The 21,798-nt window shown below is 39.1% G+C and overlaps 1 protein-coding gene across 1 annotated transcript; it reads left to right on the top strand.

Annotated features, from left to right (window-relative positions):
• The first annotated feature begins 787 nt into the window (after nt 1-787).
• LOC140231110 (anoctamin-8-like) lies at nt 788-21,405 on the top strand. Its single transcript, XM_072311261.1, has 16 exons — nt 788-854; nt 3,550-3,723; nt 5,072-5,315; nt 5,667-5,805; nt 6,775-6,988; nt 8,542-8,672; nt 9,659-9,820; nt 10,964-11,157; nt 12,226-12,376; nt 13,083-13,157; nt 14,190-14,412; nt 15,219-15,319; nt 16,084-16,275; nt 17,732-17,863; nt 19,999-20,109; nt 21,073-21,405. The coding sequence occupies exons 2-16, from the start codon at nt 3,669-3,671 to the stop codon at nt 21,403-21,405; spliced, it is 2,457 nt and encodes an 818-aa protein (XP_072167362.1). The 5' UTR covers nt 788-854; nt 3,550-3,668.
• Nucleotides 21,406-21,798: the final 393 nt, after the last annotated feature.

Genomic DNA, 21,798 nt, shown 5'->3' with positions numbered 1-21,798 from the left:
TTGAGAAACATGTTGTCCATCAATTATTCAACCAGTAATCAAGTTTAATTTGATTTCTGTTTGCAGATTAAGACTGCTACAATGTAGTGCTACAACTGTTTTGATAAAAAATAAACTGAAGAGAATTTTTTAGGAAGCTTCCATTTATCTCATTCATGGTTTTAGTTTCAGCTAACATATGGGCCATTTCTCTAAGAGTGCTATATGTTAGATGAACTGAGCTTGCAATTATCAAGCTAGGTTAGCAAAATTAGTCTTTCTCAAACTTTAATTGCGATCATTTGTGATGTAGAAATATCTGGGTTATGGTAATATGATACCTGCTGAGTATTATTAATGGCAACAATAACAATAATCATGAGAGCATGATAAAACTGCTCTTCTGTACTTTTACTGGTACCATGCTCATGTCTCAGTTACATTTTCTTTTCCATAGCTAATGCAGTAATTAAGTAGGCTGAAAAGTACAGTGTATGACAAATTAAGGCTACTAAAGGTAAAGTAATTTTGCTACTTTGGCAATATTCATTTTGCTCTTTTGAGTTGGCATAACGTAGACTTTCCGGTAATCTACTTTTATTTCAATTTTTTATTTCAAATTTGAGTGATTCTGTGTGTTGTGTGTTTTGCTTTTGCTGCAGTGACAAATTTCACAATGTTTTATGTGTTTATCTATTTATAGATGAGCTATTTTTATCATTTAGAAAGCAAGTTATAATTCTCTCATTAAAAAAAAAAAAAAAAAACTTAAGTAATTTGGTGCTTTACTTTCTGTTTTTCATGCAGATTATCTGAAAAGCGCAGGTCAGTTTTGATGGCACACAACCTGGAGTCCGCATTCCTGAATGTATTAGGTGAGATAAAGAGATATACAACCTTTTCTATTCAGTGCCCTTGAAGTTGCCAATTGCAGTATGTAATATGAATTCTTCATCAACAGTTTGTGATATATTCTTACATGCTCCATCAGAGCTCTTCAATTTCCCACAGACAGACTGAATCTACTTGTATCTCTAGACATGATCACTACATTCCACTTTGTAGAAAGGTTTGGGAGGAAAATGTTTTGAAATGAAGAAGTAGCAGGTTGTTATTGTTGTTTTTTTTTATTTTTTATTTACACTATACATTTGCCCATTAATGTTTCTAACCAGTGCTAAATCCTCCAGCACCAGAATTATTTCAAGGCTTAGCAGGTGAATTACAAACTAAAAAAAATAAATAAATAATAAAAAAAAAAAAATAAATAAATAAAATAAAATCTTGCCTGGCTGCCCTGGCAAATAAGTCACGCGTGAAATCCAATTTTGGAATCAGTCATGGGTGCAGTGTAATCCACCAAGATCAAAAGACAAAAATTGTTATATGTGGCTTGTAAGTTTAACATATGTGGCAATCTGCTGTGTACGAGGAAATGTAAATGTGGCACTCCCTGTAGGAGTCAAGTAAGTCATAAACATGGCATATTAAAGGTTAAAGATAAGGTATTTGGTGCATGACAAGGCATCCCAGTCTATGGATAATTGTAAATGGGGCAGGTAGATAGTTAATAGTACGCATCTCAAGTGTATCAAAGAGATTGTATGCAGTGTTGCTAAAGAAAAGCGCAAATATTATGCTGCTTTGCTCACACTGTGTAAACAGGAAGTTAGTGTACACTGCCTTAGGCTACAGAATGTTGTTCAGATTTTTTTCCACAATATGGAGGCGATCATGACTGAGCCAGCTTTATTTTCATGCTACAGTCTCCTTGTGAAGTCATCTGGTGCAGGTCTTTGTTTTTGGCCTAATTCAAGAGAAAGCAAATAGACAAATACATCTTACCACTATAAAAGGGAACTGAAGATATATTGGTATAATATGTGTGTGTGTGTGTGTGGTTGATGCACTTCAGATATTAAAGACAATCAGTCCTTCTGTTATACGTAACACCTACTTAGACATCTTGACGTGCTTACATTACTGCCTGTGGTGCAAGCTGACTGAGTGGATATAAGTAATGTTTTGTAAATATCTCTTCTTCTTTTTTTTCTGCCACAAATCTACTTGCCTGTTAATTAGCTGTTACCCAGCTTTTTACTTGTACAATAGTCAAAGATACTGTAACTGGAGACTTTGAGCCAGAAGTCACTGTCACAACAGAATTGTTATACCTCCCCCAGCCATGAAGCTGATTGCAATTCCCTGAATTATTTTCTCTCATTTAATTTGGATATGCCAGCTGAGACTGATCAAGAGTTTTTTTTTGTGTGTGTGTTTTGTTTTGTTTTTCCGGGTAAATTTTGAATTTATTTATTATTCCATCATTGAAGGGGTTTTCCATTTGATGTCAGATTTAACCTTATGAAAAGGCACTGGATTGAATTCTTGGTTGAAATGTTTATTGGAGGAATAATCATTTCGATACCCTACAAGTGACTTAAAAAACAAAAATCTCAGTAACCATCCACCTCATGTGTTCTTTAATATGAGGTATGGTATTTTAGGTTTTACATTGGAATTGAGCCTACGATGTTGCTGTCATTTAATCACTGCAGTCCGTTTATCAATTCCTGGAGCAATGGACCATATATACAACAAGGCAGTCATGAAGAAAAGGGTGTCCTATAAAGAAGCCATTTTTTCGCAGCGGTTAAGCGAGGTATCCAATCATATACCAAGCGTGTGTGGTAGAGGAGTAGTGTCTTTGATCTCTCAATAAAATGCAGGTGACACCAGGTAATTTGTTGTCCGTAGTTGACATCAGAGCATGACGTTCATCAGCTGAGGGCAACTGCTTTCATTAGCCAATTAGTGTGTTTTGATTGCTTCATCAGAAGCAGCTGTTGTCACTAATGAGATTCTTAGTGACACTGGTCACGAATATCATACTTTCCCCCACGAAGTTGCCATTGAGCTGACATGATGCTTCTGTGGTGTGATGGGGGTTTTGTGTTTGCAGAGAACTGGGGGAGAGGTTGGGGGCTTCATGCCATAATCATGTACAATATTACTACCCTGCTGTGAGACTGACCTGCCATGGCATTTTCAGTATGGTGATAGGGGCCAACAAACTGTGATTGGTATGTTTGTGGACACAGTGATGTTTTCATAGTCGTGTCCAATTAAAGTAACTATGTTTGAAGTCATATACTCCGCTGTAGAACTCTTAAGTGTGATTTGTGTCTTATGTATTCATCAGTATTTCCATGCATTTGAATAAAATCAAAGAACAGACTAATAGTGATGGTAAGAATGGTTGGAATACTACAGATTGCATGAGAACATTTTGATTACACTTTAATTTCAGATGCCTGTTGACAGATTGTGACATGATTGGTAGAAACAATAAAAAGATATACAGTATATACATGTATATATGCAGCCCCAAAATCTCTTTCCGTCAGAAGAATGCATGTTTTCAGACAAGCCGTCCATGGGACTACACTGCAAATAAAGAAGAACTATTTCTGAAATTAAACTCACTTGTTCCACATTATATGCACTGCATGCTATACTTAAATATGAAATACATGCACCTCGTATAATAAAAATGCACCCCTCTTTCAGCCATTACCATAGTACCCTCCTACCACCACCACCCTGCCAGTAATAACCAGTAGACCCCCTGGCTGCCGGTGAGGAGACCCTACTAGGGGGGAACCACAGAAACCGCCGGTGCACCAGCCATGGAGAAAACTAGCACCATGCTGAAGGCACAGGCCAAGGATGCAGTGCAACATGGTAAGTGTGCAACTTGGTTTTGACTCCAGGAAGTGGATTCTACATGTACCTGCATAAAAATTTGATTGAATGCCCAGCCAAGAGCTAGGAAGAACTCATCAATAATTGTCTTTTTGTTTCAAGGATAAATGTTGTCTTGGAAATGAAAAAAACAAAACACAACCGGATTTGACATAATTGCAGTTTTTTACAACAACATACATATTTTTGTAGTTCCCAGCTGTTGTCTTCCCCTTGTAGTAGTCTTTTGTCTTTTTGTCTTTCTATCAGTAGTGGCAACATAGTAGTCTTGGCATGCAAATATAACTCATTGTGTAAAGCATATCTTGTATACTGAGTAGTTTTGTCCTATCCAACACATTGCAGTTGGGCAATATGTCATATGTGTACATGGTATCATAAGTATAAAATTTGAATGTCAGCATGCTTGCAGCCTTGTATATAATTCCTACTGATCTAGAAAACCGTGTAGTTGTATACTGCATGCAATTGGTTTGATGCAGAATAAGTCAAAATTTCATTCAAAATGTAACTTTCACAGTGCATGTCAGGGACATATACCTGCAATCCCAAATATGTGCTTTTCCAGTTCTGTTGTCATAATGTTTACCTCTACTACCTACAAGTACTCTAACTAAGATGTTTACAACATTATTCATGTGACAACTACCTATGTGATGCATGCAATCAGTTTTACATGCTTTCAAGTATCATATATGAATGGATTGAGTGAATGCAGCAATATTAGTTTACACATCAGTGGAATTTGAGGAAAAATCAGATAATCTGTTTAAAAGTTATGATTTTTTTTTAAAGTTTTATTGCCACCATCGCTGGATGAGAAGACTACAGCAGTGTTTGACATCACTGCAAGACAATGATGTACAGAAAATATTAAGAGAATTCCACAAAATCATTTTGTATGAAAGGTACACATTCCCTTAACTTGTTACATTCATAATATGAATGAATAGGGGTAAAATTGTTCTCCATGCTTTCTGAAAGGAGGTACATTGTGAGTCAAATGACACTTTCATTTTGCTAGAAATATAGAAAATATGTTGAATTTTCTCCTATTTTTATTATTGTTCTGCAGTGATGTCACAAACTGTAGTAGTCTCCTCATCTAGCGATGGCAGCACTGAAACTAAGAATTCATAATTTTTGAATGGATTGCCTGATTGTCTGACTGTCACAGATGTGTGACTTTTAATATTGCTGCATTCACTCGGTGATCTACAGATATGTTTGGGTGAACTTTCTGCTTTCAAAACATCAGAATTGAGGTTGCCTTCACTCATGTTCTGTCGTTTCCATCTTTCCTGAACCCCACTACCTCTACCACCAGCGAAGCTGTTTGGGGAGAACTTTGCCCGCACCAACAAGTACATGCGTGCCAACAGGCTGTGGCTGCACACGGTACCCACCCAGGACTGCGAGGTGGTGGTCATATTCCCGGCCAAGGCCGGTGACTCAGTCCTCATGTGGGTCCTGGCCAGGCTCAAGGAGAGACTACCGGAGCTGCTAGTGGCCGTCAGGAACCACGCCCACACTGGCACCTGTGGGTTGTACCTGTCGGCGTCATTCGAAAGGTACTGTGGTCTTCTGGCTCTCTAGGATGAGTGATCTCTTGGTCACTATATTATGTGACCCCCCCTGCTCAAAACTCACAAAAAAGTCACAAGTTGGGATTCTCTCTGCAATGGGCTAGAATTTTATTTATATATATTTTTTCTTACATTTTTATACACTTAAGAGGCAACCCTGAGTAAATAAGACCATATTAGTATCAGTACTCAAGATTATTCCTAGTGACCTGATGTCAATAACCCCTGTCATACAGTAATTTCTATCTGGAGCCTATAGAAGCTGTAGTGTGATTAGAGCCTCACAATGCAGGTAATTGCAAGTGAGCATTGCTCCCTCCTCACCTGTGCACACAGCCTCTTGAAAGGAGCTGAGAGTCTATCCATCCGCAAGCCACTGAAAACAGAGTATGGAGGAGGTCTGAAGGAGTTCACGTGCCTAGAGGCAAGCATGTTTGAAGGCATCGACGACCAGGAAGAGTTTCTCTCGTCACAGGTACGGAACTGAATGCTGGAGTTAGGGATAGCGTTTTAGCGCTCAGAAACATTTGACTTGAACTCTGCTCTCATGGTTTTACCCCATACAAATATACACATATTTGATACAGATATTATATAAAGCAATATCATATACAGTACCAGGGCTCAACACTACCTTTTTTTCTCTGATGGCATATTCGGGTTAATAAAATCTTAATAGGGGCATTCCGGATGATTTTCTTAATTTCACATCGTGAAGTACCACGACAGCTCCATGTATAGATTTGTGAAATTTATTGTGGTCCTGGAGCAGAGAAACCAATACTCTGAAAATCTTAAACAAATTACACTGAACAGTGTTGATGACATAGGAGCCTCACATATTTCAGAAATGTAGCAGTGTAATTACAATACCGCTTGCTTAACAAGTTCACCTGCGTATAATCTATGCATGCCTTCTTCTTTTGTTCTGCTTCCTTGAGCCCCTACTTATGCATTCTTGATGTGAGGCTGCATGTCATCATTCTTGTTCATTGTGATTTGTTATAGATTTTGAAAACATTCCTATTCCTATCCCAATCACTATGAATTCTGAAACTCTGTACTAAGTATAACTAATTTATAGGTCAAATGTAAAAGTCTGAAAATCATGCAGAGGTCCTCTTTAAATCTGAAATCCATTTTGAATTGTAGTTGCCAGATCAGGCCACCAAAAGATGAATTTTTCAGAAGTTTGGTTTCCTGACTTAATATTTTAGTGGCCCCAGCCCACTGAGCCACTGCTAATGTGGGAACCTGTATACATACAGTGGTAACACACAAACTCAGCAATCCCACAGAATGTTTTAACTTGATCAATTATCTGTATACTGAACCTTGTTAAGAGAAGGAAAGCATGAAAGAGATATTGCCTTTCATTGTGTCTCACCAAGAGATGCCTCACTTATATCTTGACAATATATAATTGATCCTTCCTATCTGGTAGGAACGACAAGCTATCATCAACCACATGCTTGAAAATCTGCGTGCTGTAGAGGGCGACAAACTGGGTAAGGTGAAGTTTGTTGACAACGAGCCCATTGTGCCTAAGCTGCAAGCCAAAGGTGTCGTCTCCAAAGTTTTCCCACTCCACAAGCAAGAGGACCTCAAGATTCTCAAGAAGACTTGGGTCCAAGCCTTCTTAAAGCCTCAACCACTTGGTGAGTGGGGAGAAAACCCCACAAACATTTTGATAGTAAAGTGTAGGTCTCGTGGTCTTCCTGATTTGTTCCTGAGGCTCATAGATCCCATCAAATCGAGAATATGTTGTGCATGTGTCACACAATTCTACTGAACCACGTACAATATTTTTGGACATTGTGAAATGCCATGGTGGTGAAAGATTTTTCTTGAAATCGTAGCATTGCAGGCCTGGGAAGCATCATAAACCCTGTTCGAGCATCGCCATGCATTACTCTTGTCACCGTCGTATGATTTTACGGATGATCGTTGGACAAGAGGTGCATGAACTACTGTATACGCCGAATGTTTCGCGAATCAGCTGCTATTCGTGAAATTAAAAACGTGAAAATATTCACTCTAATGCCAATATGAATGTGACATATGCATATACATTTCTCCGTTCAGTACAGGACTCCACGATCGCAAGTTTAACCACTCGCGAAATTGTCGGAAAGTCCCGATTCGCAGAAAATTTAGGCTCGTAAAATATATGGCGTATACAGTATATGCATTGATGTCAGGTGACTGGCACTTGTGCAGTTGCTTACGAACCTCAGTTAGAGGAGACCCAGTAGCATGGGGAAATCTTAATTCGCTGCCCCCTTTGCCCGTCGGCGAGTATGTGCATTGAAGTGTATGCTCATCAGTAATGGTCGACGCAGTCGAAATTCTTCAGCTGTGTTTGTATTTACATAGAGAGTAGTGATAAAGCTATACATAATTAGTAACGGGAATCCTCAAATATTATGTTCAAGTCGGATCAGCCTTCCCACTCAATGGTATTCCCATGCTACTGGATCTTTGACTATCCAATCATGGCACAATGCTTACCTGATTATCTTGAATTTTTTTTCCAATTGTAAACTGCAGTTTTTGAGCTTGGACTTGAAGGTACTTCATGAATAATGTGAATGGAAAAAATCAGAATGAAGAGCAACATGTGATGTTGTCGTACCACACATTTAATTGCAGCAAAAAAAAAAAAAACTGAACTACACATGGCTGGCGCCACAAAAACAAAAACAAAGAAACTTTCTGGTGCCACTTCCAGGTTTCTTCAGCTGACATGCAAAAAAAAAAAAAAAAAAAAAAAAAAAAGGGGGGAAAAAGGCCTTACCCTCACTTCTAAGCCCAGCTTGTCTGTAGAATGCAGGTATGAATTGATCAATGTGTGGAAGTGTGCTTTGGAGTCATATCAACAACATAGATTTGCAGATTACCACATTAAGTTGTGATGAAGGGCGGACATTCGTGATTACATGTGTGCTATTGACCCAGTTTGTATTTGATAGTAAACTATTCTCTACCTAATAAACAACTCTCAATCCTCAATGATTAATTTTTTTGTACTAGTTTGGTTCATCATCAGTCATTTTTTAAGCCTCTTTTATCTTTGATCTTGAGTAATCACTGTAAGGCTAAAGGAATGTTTAACATCCATGGAGCACTGAATTACACTCTTTGTGATCTTGTAGTACTTCATAGACTTATTTTTTTTGTGTGTGTGTTTGCTTATTTGTTTACTTAATAGATGCAGTGTGTGACTATTTTGGTGTAAAGATAGCCATGTACTTTGCCTGGCTGGGTCACTACACACAAGCATTGGTGTTTCCAGCAATCTTTGGCCTTCTTGTCACCTTGTATGTGGATGAGGAAGATCAGGTAAGGAGGTTCAGGCTTTAGAAAGAGCAATACTGATACCCCATCATAAATTTGTGTGTGGTGGGTGTTTTGCCATTTTGTGTTGTATTGCATGTTTCATGACAGATGCACGTTGACCGTGGAAATGTGTTTACATGTGTTGGTATGTGGGGGGGGGGGGGCACCATGGAGGATGCAACCCCCCCCCCCCCACACACACACACACACAGACACACATAGACATATTATGAGTTTAAATTACTCACAAACAGCCTTTTTCAAATCCATTAAAACCTTTCCAGATGGCTAAATTTCTTGTGTTCTTTAGATTTCAGTGCATGCCATCACAATGGCCTATGTGTGGGACTGTCATATTCTTGGCAACCTGGTGAGGGATATGAACCAAATGGCAGTAGAATTAAATGCACCGTTTATACTGCTAGCGGGTTTCAGAGCCTCCTCGAGGAGGTTCGAAAGCCCACTCTGAAAAAGCAGCCTCTCGTCTGTTTATACTGCTCACTAAAAGCAGGCACTAGCAGGCCCAACTGGCTCCTTCCCTCTGATACATGGCGCGGGCGTTTGCATGGAAGTGTGCAAGTTGAAAGACTTTTTTCAGCGGGGATTGGTCGAGACGGCTGGGTTGTAAATGTAAGCAGGCGATGACCTTCAGCAATTACCTCCGGGTTGGCTAAAAAGCAGCTTCTCGAACCCCCTAGCATTTATATTGCAGCAAAGGCTGCTATAGCAGCCTCAGAAACCAGCCCCTGTTGGTGGTTTCAGAACCTGACCTGATCAGATCTCCTTTTCTGAATTCTGTCTGTTTATACTGAGCTGAAAGGCTGATTTAGGCTGCTATAGGAGGCTTCAGAACCCCCTTTTTGCTTAGTATAAACGGAGTAAGATGGAAGTTAATGCAAAGTGTAGAGACAGACACATGTGTATTGCCCCTAAAGATTTAGAATATTAAGATGATTGCTTTATGTTTCTTACATCATTTATCTCACCAGGTGAGTCAGGACAGGAGTGTCGTCTTCTTCTCCATCTTCAACATCATCTGGGCCTCCCTGCACCTGGAGGTGTGGAAGAGAAAAGGCGCGGCCCTGGCCTACCAGTGGGGGACGATGGATTCCAAGCACGAACTCATCGAGGAGCCGAGGCCTCAGTACAAAGTGAGTGCCAAAGGAACAGTGTGTGACATTGTGTGTGTACCCAATAGTTAGAGTAATCAATGTGCATTGGTAAAAATAGCAAATCATCATCTACCATGATGCTTTTCTGTGCATGAGGATCTGGATGTCAAAGGTCATTACAGTAGATGGGGAAAAAGCTTGAATGTATCAAACTCACAATGCTTTGTCACCTAGAAAGTTCTTGCAGTCGAGTAAATTTGAAGCCCCCATGATCATATGTGAGAATGGGTGTCTCCATTAAAGAGTGCAGAAGAATGAAATTTAATGTTCTGTGAAGGATCCCAGTAAGCAGTAACAGCGTGAATTTTAGATGGGTTGTGCAGTAGTAAGTGAGAAGGCCCATCTTTAATTCTATACCTAGATGATTACACAGCAAAGTACTTTGCTGGGATGTGAAAATGGTTTGTGTTAGCTTCGTAATCTAGATGTCTCCTTTGTTTTGGGAAAACAACAACAATAAGATATACCATTGAATGTGATTTCAATAAAAATCAAATTTTGTAGAGGTTAGAGGGCAGGTGAGTTTGAGACTCTGAGTTAATGACATTGCTCTCCTTATGTCGGTTTGATATAGATTGTCACCTACTGTATATGTCATATATTTTGTGGGGTTTCATTTTCGCAATTCTTTTTTTGTGTGTGTGTCGGGTGCTTCTTGTGAGTTCAGCAACACTCAAAAATATCAACTCTGATCCAGCCTTCATTGTGGCATGTACACATACATTTCTCTGTCCATTAATGTATTCCATGCTCGCAAAGTTAACCACCCGCAAAATTGTTAGGAAGTCCAGATTCATGAATGAACATAGTGTCGTGTACAGTATGTTGCTGTTCCATGAAAACGTGTAATACTTTTAGATGTCCTGGCTCTCCTGTTTTATGTCTGATTTTGGTAAAATATCACTGTTCTTCTTGTGTTTCGTTTATGCTAGTTTTTCAAATCAACTTGAACACAACACAGAGTGAATTTTCTACTTTAACCCGTTGATGACGGTTTGATTTTGCTACAACATGCATTTCCCATAGACGCTTGCCCGAGTATACTCGGGACTCGTCCTCAATGGGTTAAAATAAGCCCCTCTGTCATTGCTCCTCATGTAAAATCACATCTCTCCACACCAGGGTGACTTGGTGGTCAGTGCAGTGTCCGGCAAGCTGCAGCCTTACTATCCGAGCTGGAAGAGGAACATCTTCCGCTACTTTGTCACACTTCCTGTCATCATCCTCTGCTGCTCCATCACGTTCGTCTCCATGTACCTCATCCTGGAGTTCCAGGAGTGGGTCAACCTCCACATCGATCAAGGAAGCTGCCCCTCGTATGTAACTGATTTCTTTGTCCTTCCTCACACCCCTCCACCAAATGTTTGACTGAATTCAAATAGTCCTCTCTCATCAAACTCACCATTTGTTATTAATGGCACTTCTACATAAGATTCTTTGCCATCTTGAAACTAGATAGAATTTTCTTTCTATGTTTTATTTGCTTATCACTGGCTAGGTTTTTGTTTTTCCTAAGTTAGTCAGCCTTGTGGGCTCAATATCAAATCTAATGATTTGACTACAAGTTGGTTTTCTACCCTGTTAAAAGAAACTACATTCAGGCCCATCCAGTGTGGTGTTAAAGGCACTTCTACATAAGATTCTTTGCCATCTTGAAACTAGATAGAATTTTCTTTCTATGTTTTATTTGCTTATCACTGTCTAGGTTTTTGTTTTTCCTAAGTTAGTCAGCCTTGTGGGCTCAATATCAAATCTAATGATTTGACTACAAATTGGTTTTCTACCCTGTTAAAAGAAACTATTGTACATTCAGGCCCATCCAGTGTGGTTTTAAAGGCACTTCTACATAAGATTCTTTGCCATCTTGAAACTAGATAGAATTTTCTTTTTATGTTTTATTTGCTTATCACAGGCTAGGTTTTTGTTTTTCCTAAGTCAGTCAGCATTGTGGGCTCAATATCGAATCTAATGATTTGACTACAAGTTGGTTTTCTACCCCATTAAAGAATCTACATTCAGACCCATCTGATGTGGTTTTGGGTACCCTAGGGTACCAAATAGTAATATACTATTTTGTTTAATTTTGATTCTTTTTATAGTGCTGTACCCTGTATTTTAAAAAATGATGAAATTAAAGTATTCTGTTTATGCAAGAAGGCTTTGTTGAAGACTTTGTTCCTCTGTAACTGGTGATCTGGGGTCAGCCAATGAAAACTGGAAATTAAATTTTGTCCGTTATCAAAAATAGAATTCTAAGTGTCAGGTTCTTTTAGTCAATACAGTAATGCTATTAGAAGATCGCATGTCTGCGAAGCCAATGTCATTATTAAACATAGCATCATGATTTGAAACAATAGTGATGATTTGAGTGTGTTCGTTTTCAGGTGGGTGGGATACATTCCCAAGATCATTCTGACAGGATCTATCAGCATCAGTGATGTTTTCTTCAAGAGAGTGGCTCGCTGGCTGAACAGGATGGAGAACTACAGACTTCAGAGCATGCATGAAAACCAACTCATCCTGAAGCTAGTAACAGTGAGTGTTTAATCACAAGACTTTGCACTGAATGCAGAAAATTTAAATCACCCTGAAGGTAGTAACAGTGAGTTTAGGACCACAGGAATTTCGAAAGCATGATGAAAACTAGGAACTTCATGGCATTTTCAACTCATCCAGGAGTTAGTAACAGTGAGTGTGGAACCACAAGACTTTGAAAAGCATAAAAAAAAATCATTGTAAAACTAGTGACAGTCAGTTTATAACCACACACAGGACTTTTCAAAGCATAATGAAAACTAGGAACGTATTAGAGGCATTTTAAATTTTACTCCCCCTCTCCACAAACAACTTACCAAAAGCAATATCAGACATGAAATAAATCCTAACTTTTTCTCTTCTCTTTGGGATAGGTCAGGAATATATTATTTGCTACATTTCACAGCAGAAATTTTCTGTAATGGGTTGATGTTGCTATTTAGATGCAATAGTGTTGTGTTACAGGATCGATTCAAGCATGATCATAATTATGTAACAAATAGTGTCAGAGATTTCCTACAAATTGTTTAATGTTCATCTTAATGGTACACTTGACAAATAGACAAAGAAAAATGATGACATTGCACATATTGATATAGTCATACACAATACTTTTCTTTTTTAAATTTAGAAAATTTTAGGTAGAGTATGAAAACACTGAAATGTGCACCTCTTTTCTTTCTCTATCAACCTCCCTTCCTTACAGGTGCAATTCATCAACCATTTCCTCCATCTGTTTTACATTGCCTTTGTGTTGCAAGACATAACAAGATTAAGAAAGGTAAAATGTAGTAAGATGATATGTTTGATACAAGTAGTGTTATGAAAGTTTTATGAGTCATTAAGAACCTGCCTTTATTGTCCTCCCAAAGTGTCGGTGCAATGGCTTTGCGTTAATCACACATTCACACAATGATAGTATCCAATAGCTAGATCAGAAAGAGTGGATGTACATTGAGATCAAGAAATATAGTCATATGTCATTTCTCAGTAAAATTTAGGGAAAGTGGATTCTCTACCTGACTTAAACACTTGAAAAAACATAAAGACATTTAAGCACACTGTATTTCATGCAGTCAGGGTTAGCTTGGACAGATTAATATTCTATTTCTAATGTGTTACTTTACCTGTCAAGGCCATTCAACCTTCATTAACTCATTTGTCAAGAAGTGGATTGTTACCACATGATCAAAAGGATAGTATAGTTTGTACATTTTGATATAGTTATTTCTTGGAATGAATTGGTAAGTGCATTAATGATATAACTTTGCCATTTCCTTCTCAAATCTCATGATTGATAAGCATTTTTATCGGTAACGGTTAAGTATAATCAATCTCATCAATGTGATTTTATAAGACAACCAAGATCTTGGTTTCCATTCAGTTTCCCCCATTCATATGTTCTTTCCTCTCTCTCTCTCTCTCTCTCTCTCTCTTAATTCTTTGTATCATTCTCATTTTGTTGGAACTGTTTGACAAAGTGCCCTATATCAACATAGATAAACACCAAATTGATCACTGTTTTTATTTATTTATTCAGTCTTTTTTCAACAGGGTAGCCCCATCAGTAGGCAAGTACTGTTCTTACTGGGGGCCCTGCACAAACAAACATTACAGTTGATAAGACAGAGACATATACATCAAATACAACACACTGTATGTGGACAGGTACAATTCTTCCACTGAGTCCCCTACATACAGTCACACTGTTGTGTAGTAGCCATGATTTAAAAAAAAAAAACAAAAAAAAAAACAGTGACCTCCTGACCACTGGACAGCCATCTTATTATTATTATTTTTTTTAATTCACCAGACATTAGCCACAGTATTCATCCTGAGACAGCTGACTGGCAACCTGAAGGAGTCGGTTCTGCCGTATATCACAGAGACGCTGAAAGTATACCAGATGACCTACCAGACAGCCAGCAAGGTGGAGCGAACGTTGAGCGAAACTTCAAGCACTGCAGGAGATGACAAACTGGATTCTCCAGACCAAGAACGAGGTACGACAGAGGACAGCGAAAGCTGCAACTTTGGCATGATTGATTTGATGAGCTGGATGAGTTTCAGTGAGGTTTGCTGTTTTTGTTAAATAGATTTGTGGATGAAGTTATTTTTCCATTAAATTTAGTGTCCGAGTGTTACTACAGTTATAACATTATCAAGTGCGCATATGTGAGTATTGTCATTTTCGTGGTGGTCTGTTGCTGGGCAAAATTTGTTAACTTTATACAATGTGAGATGTCCCACGTTTTCAGTAACTTGCAGGCTTTCTGCAGGAAGTGCGACTTATAGAGTATCAGCAAGTCAAACAAACGTCATTTTGCAGTCAAGTGTTGATTGCCCATAGTCTCATATGTCTTCATGTAAATAATATTCTTCAATTGTTATTTGTTGTGAACTTTGACAGTGATTACAATGACAATGACTCCAGAATGTTGTTTTAATGCTCATGGGATGGTTATTATCAAATGGAGAATAATTCATAAAGTAAGAGTTTGTTTGGATGCTCTTCTTCATTTCATTAAATTACACTTTCACACTTTCAGTCATTGGAATTTTAATATCCATTCTTCTTTTACTCCTCTTTTTCTTTTCTTTTTTTTTTTTATTTTTCTTTTCACTATTGTTATACCTGTTATTTTAAACATTATAAGTATACTTATAATTATTTTCATTATCATATTATCATCATCATCATCTGTAATAGTATCTTTTATAGTAAGTAGATTATTAGTGTGTGTGTGTGGGGGGGGGGGGGGATTGAACCTCCAGCCTTTTGATCTCCACGCAAACACCATCCTGTGAACCATGACACACCAATATTCATTTGTGCACACAGAGACAACATCACCAGAAGAGAGAAAGTCCTCTACTTCTTCAGACGAGGAGAAGTTCACCATTACACAGGCAGAGCTGGAGTCAGTAATGAAGTCTTACGAGGTAAGAATGAGTCCTTTAGATTTGAGAACAGATAGAAAGAAGAATGTACTAAAAGTTGTCATCATTCTTGTTGAGTTCACAGCAATGTCCACGATATGAAGGAAGGAATCTTTGTTTTCCTGCTTCACTCTATATATGAAAAGATTTTCTTTCTAACTCTCTACAAACTGCCATGCTACACCCACTGGTCTGCTCTTGTGCGTTGACCTTTAGGCATGATGATAAGAATGATAATAATAATAATAATGATGATGATGATGATGATGATGATGATGATGATGACAATGTATATGATAATCATGATAATAATGTATGTTTCCATAGTGCAGCTGCAGTATACAGGATACATATACTCTACTCTGCTGCAATATGAGGCATTGTAGACCGAAAGGCAGATGTTATTCCTTTGCTAGGCAATACCAAGCAAAGCTAGGAGAAACGAAGCTGCCGTTTTAGTGTGTGTACATCAGACATTCCTGGGGGGCGTTTCATGAAAGGACTTGTCGGATAAAATATCTGACAAGTCAATTATATCCGACAAGTTTTGAGAAATTCTTTAGTCTGATTGGCTGATTTCTCTGAACTTGTCGGATATAATTGACTTGTCGGATATTTTATCCGACAAGACCTTTCATGAAACGCCCCCCTGAAGTATTGCAGTTTGTCATCTGGGTTTCACGAGCAAACATTTTCCAGAAATGTGAAGTAAAATACTTAACATTCTGCAGCAGAATGTCAACATGCCATTGTTGTTGCATTGCCAGGATACGTTTGATGACTACCTCGAGATGTTGATCCAGTTTGGTTACGTCATCCTGTTCTCCTCAGCGTTTCCCATGGCGGGGATGTGCGCCCTCATCAACAACATCATCGAAATCAGGAGCGACGCCTTCAAGCTCTGCTCCAGCATGCACCGACCCTTTGGACAGCGAGTGGAGAACATTGGATCTTGGCAAGTATGTGCAATGAAAAACAATCATATTGTAAGGATTTATTTTGAACCTTTCATAACAGTGTATCCTCCATTCTGTTATTACATGTACCACCCCACAATACACCAATGCATCAGCCCACATCACATACATATTCACATCCACGCACGCATCCATGCACCCTGCCTATCATGTACACTCTACACAGCACAACATTTTCCCGCCTTTTCACTCCTCACTGATTGGTCTCTGTAATGCTGGAAACATGCTCAACTCACCCAAGCTTATACATCCATTTACATACTATGAATATTTAGTTTCAATAATTGTTTCCTCATTTGCATGTTTTGTTATGATGATTTGGTGTATGAATATTTATGTTACAATTTGAATTTGCATGTAAACCTATGCCAAATAATCTGACCATTAAACTGGCTACAAGTGAGTTGGCCAGGAGACTTCATCAAAGCAACATGTGTGCTGCCCTGTCTGTTTCTGTTGAGTCGTTACAGAGCTGAAAGAACCTGAGCCCTACAATATGAACTGTTGTTACATCTGAAGACAACATTGTAATTTATTGTAATTGTTATTTGCAGAACAATAAAAGATCCATTCACATGGCACATAAAAGAAGTGAGCTTTGAAATTTGACAATTTCAATAGGTTAATCATGTGAACAAAAAATGCAATGGACAGTTCTTAATTGTTGATTCATTATGTGGATTGGTGTATGAGTGCTAGTTTTAGTAATGACCACTGTAGTTAGGTTCACACTGAGCTGTCATAACTTTGTTACTTTGTACCTGCTAACTTCGACAATAATGTCACCCTGAGGGCCTATAAGTTTAAGTTAGGTACTATGTTAATGGATCTTGTATTTTGTAGGTAACTACTTTACTGGAAGTTAGCACAGTGCATATAGGAGTGAGCTTTCTGAGCACTATTAGCAATGAGCTAGTGGTTATGCTTGACCCCTGTGAGTGCCGACTTACATGTACTTCAGGTTTCTGATAAATGAACACATTGAATTGTTGGTGTACATTACCCGGCACCCGGGATGTTATGCATAAATGCTTAATTGCATGTGCATGAAACAGGGGTCATGTACCAGTGTGTTTGTTAGACCATTGAGATATTGAATATGGATGTATAGACATATACTGCAGAATTGGTTTGCTCAATCACTTAAATATTATGGATTTTATCTGATTGTAGTATCTTTCATTGGTTTGAATAGAGAATTTAGAAAGTACAGCGGTGTTGTTACTATGACTTTCCCAAATTTGTTTTTTATTTACAGGTCTGCGACATAATGCATTCTCAAGTCTTCGTGAAGGGCTTATACTTTTTAGTACTTCAGTATCGTTTGGTCATGTAGATACACATGGTCCAAGACATCTCTTGAAAAGTGGAGAGTAAAGATAACATTTAGTGCTTATTTCTTGTATTTATATTATTTCTTTGTTTGTCTTGAACGCAGCAAGCTCTGGAGGTGATGGGCATTGTGGGAGTGATTGTCAACTGTGCCTTGCTCGGAACCTTTGGTCAGGTGGGCAGGGCATTCCCCAGCCTGACGCCCTTTGGTGTCCTCATGTTTGTGGTTGTGTTGGAGGTAAGGAGATACCAAAGTTCTCAACTTGATACCTACAGAGATATCTGTCTTGCTGTGTAAAATCCCAGAGTAAAACATACCATCCAGATAGATAGGATGATGGCTATGTTTAGGATGTGTTGATGACTGATCCTTTGTGATATCTCTTAACCTGTTGAGGATGGACTGATTTTGCTTCAACACGCATTTCCCATAGACACCTGCCCGAGTATACTCTGGACTCGTCCTCAACGGGTTAATCTGTCGTGTTTGTGTGACTGACTTATTTGAACATGTCACAAGTTCTGATTATGACTCATGTTTTAATATAACAAATGTTTTCTTTCATATCATTCACCATTATCACAAGCCAGGCATATCTTCATTTCCAAAAGAATTTATATACAAATGAATAATTGTCCCTGCCGAACGAGTTCGAGCAGGGGACTATGAAACGGGCTCCGTACGTGTGTGTGTCCGTGTGTCCGTCCGTCTGTCTGTCCGTCCGTCCGTCTGTCTGTCTGTGCGTCCGTGTGTGATCAAAATGTTCAATTTGCTACTTCTCTGTCATTTATGAGCCAATTTTGATTCTGTTTGCTTTATATGATAGCACTACATGGGAGCTTTGAAACTTCTACACAGAATATCAGTTGTGACCTTTGACCTTGACCTTTGACCTATATTGTACATTTTGCTTCAAAATGCTACTCCTTCGCCATTTCTAACCCGATTTCGATTCCGTTTGCTTTATGTGATGGCACTAGGTGAGGGCTTCAAAACTTCTACACAGAATTTTGACCTTTGACTTCTTTGACCTTTGACCTTGATTTTTGACCTATATTGTACATTAGCTACAAAATGCTACTCCTTCGCCATTTCTAACCCGATTTCGATTCCGTTTGCTTTATGTGATGGCACTAGGTGAGGGCTTCAAAACTTCTACACAGAATTTTGACCTTTGACTTCTTTGACCTTTGACCTTGATTTTTTACCTATATTGTACATTTTGCTACAAAATGCTACTCCTTCGCCATTTCTAACCCGATTTCGATTCCGTGTGCTTTATGTGATGTTACTAGGTGAGGGCTTCAAAACTTCTACACAGAATTTTGACCTTTGACTTCTTTGACCTTTGACCTTGATTTTTGACCTGCCTTGTACATTTTGCTACAAAATGCTACTCCTTTGCCATTTCTAACCCAATTTCATTTCCGTTTGCTTTATGTGATGGCACTACAGTCTGTAGGTGAGGGCTTCAAAACTTCTACACAGAATTTTGACCCTGGACTTCTTTGACCTTTGACCTTGATTTTTGACCTATATTGTACATTGGCTACAAAATGCTCCTCCTTTGCCATTTCTAACCCGATTTCGATTCCGTTTTCTTTATGTGATGGCACTAGGTGAGGGCTTCAAAACTTCTACACAAAATTTTGGCCTTTGACTTCTTTGACCTTTGACCTTGATTTTTTACCTACATTGTAAATTGGCTACAAAATGCTATTCCTTCGCCATTTCTATCAAAACCCGATTTCGATTCCGTTTGCTTTTTGTGATGGCACTAGGTGAGGGCTTCAAAACTTCTACACAGAATTATTGACCTTTGACTTCTTTGACCTTTGACCTTGATTTTTTACCGATATTGTACATTTTGCTACTAAATGCTACTTCCGGCGGGGACATATTTTACGCACCGCGTAATTTCTACTTTTCCTTGTTTATGTACACTTAACATGATTGAATACTGATTTGCTCTCAAAGCCCCTCCCAAATGCTAGAAAGAGTTGTGCTTGAACATATCTGGCTTATTCAGCCATATCACTTATTTGATATGGCTTGATATTTGGTATTTGGTCCCTGTACATGGTTGGATAATTTGGGTTCTACTTTAATATGTGTCATGATAATTTCAGCGGTTGTCCATCACTTCAGGAGAGTATGAATGTACACGTCATCTTTTGCTTTTGTATGTCTATCTGTTTTTTGTCTGTACAGTGTGCTCCTCCCACCCTCACTATCCAGTGTAAACAAATCTAATAAAGTAAAGGTGCAAGCTATATATCTTCTTACACTATATATGTACCTGTCTATGTGCTTGTCAACACATATTTCTGTGCTCCATTTTACTCTCTCTCTCGTATCATTTGTTTACTTAGCATGTTATTCTGGCAGTCAAGATGGCTATCTCGATGGGCATTCCGGACATTCCATATTGGGTCTCCATAGAGATGGCCAAACTGGAGTATAACAGGAGAGAGGCACTGAAGGTCAGTTCCCATATCCTTATCCCCCTTTCCTCCAACTTTTATCCATCCAATTTGTTTTGATGTTGCAAGCCTTACCGAAGATTGCCTTTTGACAAGGCCCTTTGGCTGTATGATGGCTAAAATGGGTGAGCAAAGCGAGCCCAGCCGAGAGCGACAGTGCAAGGGCCTTTTGAGGTCTGCTTCACACATTATTATTCATGACCACGTGAACCCTACTGAATAATCATATGAACAGGTTCCAGTCGGCCCATGGAATGACGCACTGCCGACATGCTCTGTCTTGGCATTCCAGCCCGTTCGCAAGCATCACTGACCACTTGTGGCGGTCAGTGACATGCATTCACCATACGCAAATTGGCACAGGCAGACATACACGCAGATCGGGAATTTTTTGCTCCTGAAATGGGGGAGCAAAAATCTGTAATTCAAAGGGCTAACATGAGGATATAAATCAAATCTCAAAAGGCCCCCGCGCTGTGGCACTCAGCTAGGTTCACTTTGTTTTCCCCCATTCGCTCACCACCATACAACGTACAGTGAGAGAGCCTTGGCAAAAGGCTATACTACAGATAGCTCAGATATAGTTTTAAGTGTGATATTTTGTACTTGAACTGTATATGCAGATTAAGGCATTCAAATTAACTTGATTTTTATGTTAGTTCTAAGTGTTGAAAACATGTTTTGTACACTACTGTATATACCTGAAAGTAGCTGCAGTCAGATAAATAAGTACATGCTTCATGAATATGAGTAATACAATTTATTACAAAGCTGATTCGAATGAACCATGCTCTGCTTTGTTTTTTGTTGTTGTTGGGTGGTTTTTTTTTTTGGGGGGGGGGATAATTTCCTCAGCATTATGAGGGCATAAAATTCCTTGATAATTTCTGTAAGAAAAGTTTTAATTCCTTGGGCTTTAGGTTTTCTTCTTGTTAATTTAGTATTCCACCCTCATATCTACAGAAAACGGAACTTGCCGCACTACACTGTGCCAAAGAGGGCAAAGCTAAGGAATCTTCCACTGGCAAAGATAGGGAGGAAGGCACCAAGAAGGATGATGGAGGGACAGGTGCTGGTGCTGCCCCGAAACTCAAGAGGCCGCAGCCGGGCAAAGTCTGGCCGTCAAGCATGGCAGAAGCTGCGGCCAACTTCAAGCTGTTTGAGAAGGCAGGCAAGAGTGACAAGGCAGTCTCCACCAGCGACTTGGAGGATTGGCAGATCAGTGCTCATCAAGAGGTGGATGCAAGCGACTCTGCCCCAGTCGAGAAGTCCGCGGAAGAAAAGAAAGTTGACTGAAGAGCAGGAACGCAGTGTGCAGGAGAGGTTTGTTGTGACTCATGCACCCCTGTGTGAGTTAATGTGTGTGAGTGTTTGAGTGTATGCGTGTTTGAGTGTGTGCATGTGTGCGTATGCAAAGCTGCATGATGACAAGGCTCCAGTGTGCTTTCCTCACACATGAATAGCTTCTGCTATGTGTTCACTTCCCGGCTTCCGGATTCAGCTGGCTGTGAAAAAATTAAGTTGCCCACAAACTCATCCTAAACCATGTAGAACTTGTGTGCACAGTTACACAAGCTGTAAGGTCCTGTCCTGGCTGTGAAACTGACAGTGTGCCCGATGTCACATGTGGCATTATGTGCCATCCAAGGTATTTAGATTTAAAAAGCAAAAAAAGCTGTATGTGAATAA

The sequence above is a fragment of the Diadema setosum genome, chromosome 7, assembly GCF_964275005.1.
Source record: "Diadema setosum chromosome 7, eeDiaSeto1, whole genome shotgun sequence".
NCBI lineage: Eukaryota > Metazoa > Echinodermata > Echinoidea > Diadematoida > Diadematidae > Diadema > Diadema setosum.
The sequence above is the reverse complement of the archived record's forward strand: the minus strand, read 5'-3'. Positions and strand labels throughout refer to the sequence as shown.

Bases quoted from the DNA above. Each gene is read 5' to 3' on its own strand.
- LOC140231110 (XM_072311261.1), top strand. From the start codon at position 3,669: ATGGAGAAAACTAGCACCATGCTGAAGGCACAGGCCAAGGATGCAGTG. The intron at 3,724-5,071 runs GTAAGTGTGCAA...CTCTACCACCAG, and splicing joins CAAGGATGCAGTGCAACATG to CGAAGCTGTTTGGGGAGAAC. The intron at 20,110-21,072 runs GTCAGTTCCCAT...TCATATCTACAG, and splicing joins ACAGGAGAGAGGCACTGAAG to AAAACGGAACTTGCCGCACT.